The sequence below is a fragment of the Gekko japonicus genome, unplaced genomic scaffold (genome assembly GCF_001447785.1).
Source record: "Gekko japonicus isolate JY-2015 unplaced genomic scaffold, Gekko_japonicus_V1.1 scaffold6397, whole genome shotgun sequence".
Lineage (NCBI taxonomy): Eukaryota > Metazoa > Chordata > Lepidosauria > Squamata > Gekkonidae > Gekko > Gekko japonicus.
In genome coordinates this window covers 3,662-12,116 of record NW_015165446.1, presented here as the reverse complement: position 1 = coordinate 12,116, position 8,455 = coordinate 3,662, and the positions used below count along the sequence as shown (strand labels likewise).

General features: G+C 50.2%; 1 protein-coding gene across 1 annotated transcript in view; it reads left to right on the top strand.

Annotated features, from left to right (window-relative positions):
• Window positions 1–8,455, top strand: part of RGSL1 (regulator of G-protein signaling like 1) — a gene marked incomplete at both ends in the record, with an annotated part of 26,156 nt that overhangs the window by 17,344 nt on the left and 357 nt on the right. Inside the window, 4 exons of the mRNA XM_015410697.1 lie at window positions 1,019–1,241; window positions 2,356–2,466; window positions 5,620–5,728; window positions 6,223–6,416. Coding sequence (XP_015266183.1) covers window positions 1,019–1,241; window positions 2,356–2,466; window positions 5,620–5,728; window positions 6,223–6,416 — 637 coding nt within the window. The remainder of the gene's footprint in view (window positions 1–1,018; window positions 1,242–2,355; window positions 2,467–5,619; window positions 5,729–6,222; window positions 6,417–8,455) is intronic.

The following is an 8,455-nucleotide window of genomic DNA, read 5'->3' as shown; positions in this document are numbered from 1 at the left end:
ATTTGAGGGGAAAACATAGTTTTCCTCTCAAATGGCTGTGGCCCCGCCCCCAGCGTGCCCAGCGTCATGACGTCACTTCCCTGTGACGTGCATGCGGTGCGCGCTCCGGGAGCCACCCCAGAGTCCCCCGCCAGCGAGGTAAGTCCGATTTGGCAAACCTACCTAATGCACTATATGTAAAAGCTATATATAGGGTTGGCTACGGAGGAAAGAAGGATCTTGATAGAGCTGGTGGCTCAGTGGTAGAACATCTGCTTTGCATATAGACAGTCCCAGGTTTGGTCTCCACCTTTCCAATTAGAAGAGTCAGGTTGTAGGTGGTTTAAAAGACCAAAAGAGTCCCCTGATTGCCTCTGCGAGTCAGAGGAGACAATACTGTCCCTGGCAGGCCAAGCATCTGACACTGTTAGGTAGCTTCATTGTCCATGTGACAAAAGACCTACAGTGGTGGCTGATTGTCTGGGGAAGAGAGTGAGATGACTTCAGCTGTTACCCTTTGTTGCTTGAGTTAGGTAGGTATGGAACTCAGTGACCCTTACAAAATTCAGTCGTAATAAAAAAAATAAGAACATAAGAGAAGCCAATGTTCAGGCCAATGGCCCATCCAGTCCAACGCTCTGTCACACAGTGGCCAAAAATACCAGGTGCCATCAGGAGGTCCAGCAGTGGGGCCAGGACACCAGAAGCCCTCCCACTGTTGCCCCCCCAGCACCCAGAATGCAGAGCATCCCTTGCCCCAGACCGAGAGCCCCTATCTATACCTTAGGGCTCATGATGGACCTCTGCTTCATATGCTTATCTAATTCCCTCTTGAAGCCGTCCATGCTTGTAGCCGCCACCACCTCCTGTGGCAGTGAGTTCCATGTGTTCATCACTCTTTGGGTGAAGAAGTCCTGTAGGAGTCAGAGGTGCCCGGGGCCCAAGAAGATGACCCAAACGTCCTTCAACAAGTGGAGATTCGCTTTAGTTTGAGACTCCCCACACATCTGTGCTCTGTTGGTTCTGCCTGTCATTCCAGCGAGGCAAGGAGAAGAAACTGACCGAGAAAGAGCCTTATGAAAAAGATGAACACCTCCGGCTCACCCGGAGAATCATGGAGTCCACGCATCTGAGCCAAGCGTTAGCTGGGATGAGAGACTTCGACCTGCTGTCTGAAGGACACTGGCAGTTACTGGGCACTCAGGACCTGGGAATGGGGGGCTCTGTCTTTATGGAGTTGGATCCTATCGTGTACAAGATAGGTAAGAGCTGTCCATGGAGAAACCCTCTTTTTTTAGAGTTGTTCACTTGGGGTTTATCAGCTCTATAAATACGTACTAGTTTTGTCCCAGTTTAATTAGGTCTCCTCTCCCCACCCCAAGTATCATGAGAGCTGTGGTTGGGTGAAAATCTACTTTCAGAGATTCATGCCCTCCCTCCACAGAACTACACTTCCCAGAATACCTTGAGGGAGAAGGAATGGCTGTTAAAGGGGTTTCAGTGCATGGTGGCAGAAAAAAGACAGTGGGGTATATCCAACCATCCATGGAATTGTGGAGTGGAACTCGCCCACTTCCTATTCCTGCTACAGCCCACTGAGCCCTCCCTGGGGGTCAGCTCACTTTCAGGGACAGCATCATGGGGAAAGTGGGCGTGCAGAGTGTGTGTGTGTGGGGGTTTGGCAGAAACCACTGCCTTTTTCTTCCCAAGACTACATATCATTCCGTGGTCAGAACTGCAGGGATAGATATATGCTAGTAAGACTTGTACAAGTTCAATTCGATTAGAGTTGCAAGAAGTGGAGAAGTAGCTAGGTTTCTGGTTAGGCCAGGTATGGCTCTGTGAGAACCATTTAGCAAAGGGAGAAGGTTTATGTTGTGATGCTGACGGATGTGGAGTCAGGAAGAGGACAAGTGGGGCTAAGTGAGCAGCCAAGTGTAAGTGACTGATGCATCTTAGTATTTCCCCGTATTTCCATGATGTTTTGTGCTTTCATGCCAATAAAGGTTTTGTGTGTTGTGAAGAGTGAAGCCGAGCAAACACTGAGGGCAGTATGCATACGATAAGGACACCATTCCTTGTCATTGCTGCTGCAAAGGCAGAGGTGGTCATGCCTCTTGTGAAACCATAGTTGAGACTAACTGTGGCTAATAAACGAAGTTCAAACCCTGGTTCGAGACTTCTGGTTTCATGGACTCTGGTTAGTGGAGGGGCCTGCGCACAGGCAGTAACACTACAAGTAGGTGGTTTAATTAAGCCGCGGATGTGTACTATGTCTGTACTATGTGTACTATGGCTGAACTTCGAACTATCCTCTGACCTTCTGTCCAGGAAAGTGCTACTGATAGCTGTGTCTCTCTTCTCTCTTAACAATAGATTATGTTGGCATGAAAATTGAGGAGCTGGCCAGAGTCAACCCTAAGATGGCTGTGGAAATGCTGAGTAAGAACTTCAGGGAATTCTGTGAGAAGTATCCAACAGCGGGTGGTGAGTTCTCCCTCCCTCCCTCCCTCCCATCCATCCATTCTCCGTCTATCTTCTTTCCATGTTTTGTCTGTCTGTCTAATCACTAGGCTGAGCACACTGTGGCGATCTCTTGACTCCAGTTCTCGGCTCCTGCCCCTGCTCTTCACTTCATCAGGATCACAAGTTTTTGTGTGTAGGGGGGTGAGAAGCAATCTCGCAATGCCACTTCCGTTTGTACCCAGAAGTGCTGTCGCGACATTCTAGGAATCCCCCCATATCTCTATAGTTTTTCTCATAGAGTTTGGGAAACTGGGTACACCCAGAAGCAACATTAGGATTTGCACGTGTCGCTCAGCCCCCTCCCCGTGTTTGTTCCTGCTGTCCAGCTGGCGACACTTGTCTGTCTGTCTTTCTGTTATACGTTTACCCCTTCTGCTGTGGAGCTCAAGGCAGCGAAACGGAGAGACCATTCTCAGTTTTATTTTCACAACCATGCTGTAAATTAAGCTGAGAAGAGAGAAACTAGTCCAACGTCACGCAGTGGTAGAGTGAAGGCTGAAACCCAGTTCATTACAGCACACTGGCTCTCCATCTGGGTGGCTGTGAAACACATCCTTTGTCGTATGACAGGCGTTTGTTAAGGCTCCTGGAAAGGAAACAGGTGAGGCTGTAGCTTGAAGTCCCGATGGCAGAAGAAAACCGGAGTGATGCTGCTCCATGACTCTTTGCTCACCTCACAGTGGTCTTTTCAGCGGTCCCCCCATGTCCTTCTTTGTCATGTGTCCTTTTCCCCACCCCTGCCAAAAAGATTTCTCTATGCAGGAGGTGCAGCAGCTTCCATGCTAGCAGCCATAACAAGCACACGTTTCCTCTAAATGCATGCACAGAAAATGTCACCTAACCCTCCTAGAAGTCTTTTCCTGGCTCCGGTAAAAGACGGGCTAAAAGGAGGCAGTGGCATTGGTTAAAAAGCGGTTCATCTGGCATGGGAATTCCTGGAGGTTTTATTTATTTATTTATTTATTTAGAGATTTATATCCCGCCCTTCCAAGCGGCTCAGGGTGGCTAACGAGCGGTGAATGCCGGGTTAAATAGATAAAATACAATAAAACAATATTACGCATCCACAATAAAATTCATAACAATATTTAAGGTGCTCTATTATCCTGTATATAAATCCCCAGGAGTCATTTCGTAGAAAAAGAGGTGCAGGAGCTCATTAGCATAACTCATTAGCATAACTTATTTGCATATGCCACACACCCTGACATCACCGGAAGTGTGTCAGAAGGCAACACCCACCGCTCAGGCTCCACTGGCCCCTTTTGGGTTGCTAGCTATGGGCGGAGGGGGGAATGTGCAGATCTGCCCTCACAGAGGAGGGAGAGCTTGTACCTGAACGCGGGCCGGGGGGGGGGCTCTGCAACTTACCTGGCTGCTTCTTGCTCCTCATGACCCCACTGAAGGCTGCTGGGAGCAGGGGGGCGGGGCTTGTTCCATGTGCCCGCCCCCTGAGCGCCTTACTGCCGGAGCTCCACTCCTGTGCGCTCCTGCAGGAAATGACCCCTGGAAATCCCCAAGATGGGCGGTAATCCCAGATCGACGGCCAGCTTTATTAAAAAGCGAGGGCTCCAGCAGTGATGTTCTCACCACTCCGCCAGGCGACACATGCCCACCCCATAATAGGGGTATATCATGGAACAAGACCACGGTGGTGGAATAGTGGCGGCGGCGACTCCTACTCAAAAGCCTGGTGGAAGAGCTCCGTCTTGCAGGCCCTGCGGAACTGCACAAGGTCCCGCAGGTCCCGGATCTCCCCCAGGAGCTCATTCCACCAGGTAGGAGCCACCACCGAAAACGCCCTGGCCCTAGTAGGGGCAAACTTAACGTCTTGGGGGGCCTGGAACTTCCAGGACATGGAGACTCCCCGATCGTAGTGCTCTTGAGGGAAGTGCTCTTGTGGGGGAGGGGTTGAGCCTGGGAAGGGCGTGGTTTAGAGAAGGGAGGGACCTCAGCAGGATTTAGTGCCATGGAGCCCCCCCTCCAAAGAAGCCGTTTCCTCCAGGGGGAACTGATCTCTGTAGTCTGGAGATGAGCTTTAATAGCGGGGAATCACCAGGCTCCACCTGAAGGCTGGTAAGCACAGAAAACACCGTGTTGAAATAATACACACAATATTCACATGCACTTCTGGCTAAATACATTTGATTAATATACACAGCATCAACTCTAGTCTATTGTAAACACTTTCAAACGACAACATCAACATTTCAAACACTTTCAGACTGAATTACATAACACGAAGAGTCCATCATCGCAGAAACCCACTCCAGTATAAGCTGTCTGGAGAGCCAGTTTGGTGTCGTGGTTAAGTGTGCGGACTCTAATCTGGGAGAACCGGGTTTGATTCCCCACTCCTCCACTTGCACCTGCTGGTGTGACCTTGGGTCAGTCACAAGCTCTGGCACAGCTGTCCTTGAAAAAGAGCAGTTTCTGTCAAGAGCTCTCTCAGCCCCACCCACCTCACAGGGTGTCTGTTGTGGGGAGGGGAAGGGAAAGGAGTTTGTAAGCCGCTCTGAGACTCCGAGTGAAGGGCAGGGTATAAATCCAATCTCTTCTCTTCTTCTTCTTCTTTTTCCTGATGGAGGATAAATACCAATGTATAGTCATGTGTACCAAACAATGCAGCAACCTATTGTACATTTCTCAAGTGACGATCCATCAGGTAAAGCTAGCAGGCAGCTTGTATTTCTCACTGTGATGATTCAGCTTAGCCAGCAAGCCTAGTAGATGTATTTTCCCATGCGGTGATTCAGCTAGCAAGCAAGCCTAGCGACACGCCTCCCGGGCATAACCTGCATGTTTTGAACAAATCTTCTTCAGGCATATAAACTTCTCTGGAACCACAGCTCTTGAATTTACCCCTGCATAAGTCAGATAATGTAAAAATAGCTGTTCTGGTTCTCCACCTGAAGACTGACAACTCTAGCTTGAGGGCCAATTCACATGTTACAAAGCCCGGGTTGGGGACACGTGGCCGACACAAGGACTTTGGGTGAGACTCATGCCTGGAGATCTGTGCTGGGCTGTGGAGAGCGCGCGCGCGTGTGTGTCCCCCGCTAGCTAGCACAGGGCTTAGATTTGCATTGAGATGCACTTCCTTTCCTTTCGCAGGCGTGTTCATTCGTCCCACGATCCCAAAAAGGAGCTTACACTGGACCAGGTCAAGTTTGTCCTTCATGAGGAAGGGACCGCTCATGAGAAAGCCCCTGATGAGGCCCAGGTATGACAGCATCTTGCCCCAGAGATAGACCCTCCTGTTTTGTTTTGTTCCTCTGTAACAACCTTACCTGTCCTACAGGTGCTAACCTGCAGGGTGTTTGTAGGCTGGAGGTCCAGAACATGGTAGAGGCATTGTTGCCTGTAACAGGCACACCCCTTTAGGGTTGCCGCCTTGGAAAATTCCTGGAGATTTGGGGACAGCACCTGAGGAAGGTGGAGTTTGGGAAGGGAAGGGAGCCCAGTTGTTCTGCGGCGCTATAGAGTCTGTGGCGGGATAAGCCTGCTCTGGCCCACAGGCGCTCTCCCACCCTGCCCTCCAAGGTTCCCACAACTCCTAGAGAGGCTTCTCTCTCTCTCTCTCTCTCTCGTAACTGCTGGCACCACCTGACATTTATACGGAATTGCCCACTGGGAGAGTCAGACACACAGACACACACACACGTCGCAGAAAAACGGATACCCGCAGCTGCCCAGCCTCTCCTCTTGTTTTTTTAGAGAGCTGACTGACGTTCTTCAGAACCCTGTACATCTGGATTACTTCAGGCATTTCCTCAAATTGCACAATGCCGAAACCCCGCTCCTTTTCTGGTTGGGGGTAGAAGACGTCCTTAAGGAGACTGACCCCAAGGCACAGCGTCTCTTGATCAATGACTTGGTCAGGAATTTCTTCTACCACAGTATTCCACCAGGTAGGCAAGCAACAGGCTCCCCATTCTATTTTGTTCTGACCCACTAACACATCCGTCCACGGGCTCTGTGGCTAACACTCTTAAATTATGGATGCGTGTGACAACTGTGCTCCTTGACCTGTTGGCCGTGGGACTTCTGTCTGTCTTGTACACCCGTCAGGATCAGCCAAGAGTCTAGTTTGCATCCTCCTGTTCTGTGTGTAAGGGCCTGAGTTTCCTCAGAAAGAACTAAAATGCTTATTCTCCCAGGTCCCAGCATGTCTCCACCCTCATCCCAGTAACCCAGTAGTTCTTTCTGATCTGGCCTGCTCATAAACACTTCCTGGTCAAGCCTGGATCTGGCAGCAGCCAGAGTTTGCCCTCAGTTTTAGGGCTGACCAGCACTGACCAAGGTATTTCTGCTGGACTCTCATGCCATTACACAGGTGTCCCAATCTCATTGAGCCCACTGGAAATTTTGAGAGGAGGGAGTGGACATCGCCACAAAATGGCTGCCGTAGTGTGCTGAGTCCGATCACAAAATGGCCGCCACCGGGTGCTGAGGTCAGTCACAAAATGTCTGCCGTGTGGAGCTGAGACCGGTAATGAAATGTTGGGAGGCTGAAAGCCGAGCAGCTTATGTTGGCGGCAGCTGTTTGTGAACAAGCATTCCCCACAGAAGGGAAGGTGATGCATGCTACTTTCTTCCAAACCACCTACTCTAGTAAAGTGAAGGAAAGCCAGGAGTGGCTCTGTGCTTTGAGGAAGAGAGGTGCTTTGGGGAAGAAGGAAATGGGCACCACTGCATCCATGGGGATCATTACTACCTGAAGAGATGAGCTGAACTGAGGGAAGAATTTCATTGATGTTTTTGTGTTCCCAAATCTGCACCATCCTTTAAAATCAAGTTTTCAGGGACTACTCAAAAGGGTGCTAAAATGGAAGGAGGGAACACAGTCCCCTTTCCTCAGCAACAAGGGCTAACATTCACGAGGCTGTCTTATACCGGACCCGATGCTTGGTCCATTTAAAGTCAGTATTGTCTACCAGGCCCACAGCTACGGTGGGGCTATTTGGGGCTCTGCCCCCTTTCTTAAAGGCACAGCCCCACAGGATCTTCTCCCCAAAAAGGTTTTTCCCAACATTTTCTTACAGTTTTTAAAAGGTGTGTGCTCCTGCTCTGCGTCACAGCTTAGCCACGCTGGCAACAAATCCCAGCCCGCTGCTGCTCCCTCCTGTTGCTGAGAAAGCTCCTTTTTGCTACCTGCCATCCCGCCTACCTGCCATCACCCTCTCTCTCACCATGCTGTCCCTCCTGCTGGCACCATTGCACATAGCCCTCAGAGCCGGCCGGGGAAAACACCCACATCCGAGGCTGCCCTGCACCCCTTTGACAGGTTTAGACGTTGGGTTTGGATAGCTGCTGGGTCATGATGAGCAATTCAGTTGAGAAGGGGAGGAGAACAGGATCTGCCACAGTCTGCCGCGTGTAATTCAGTTATGTCCCCGAGCCTGGAGGGGTGGTGGTGGTGGTTCTGTTCTGCGCATATTTTGCTTCCTCTAGCGGTCAATTCGATATTACATCAGTTTATAACCAAACTGATGTAATACCAAATCGACCACTAGAGGGAGCAAAATGCATGCAAACCACACCCCGAGGCAAGAGGAACACACGCAAGCAAAGAAAATAAGATTGTGGAAAAGCCCTAAATGACTTGCTTCACTAGTATGCAGTCTGGTGAGTGACAGAAATTTTCCATTTCCATTGGCCAAGATAGTAACAGACCAGTGGCTTTCCAAGAGATTGCTGTTCAGTTATCAGTTGGCAAATGGTCACTGGTAGCCACCAAGATTGGCTGCTGTAGGATCAAAGGTGGAAGATAATGAACCAGGGGTCATTTCGTAGAAAAAGAGCTAGGGGAACTCATTAGCATAACTCATTAGCATATGCCACACCCCCTGACATCACCGGAAGTGTGTCATAAGGCCACACCCCATGACATCACCGGAAGTGTGTCATAAGGCCACACACCCCGCCCCCAACGGTCCCGGCCGCCGCC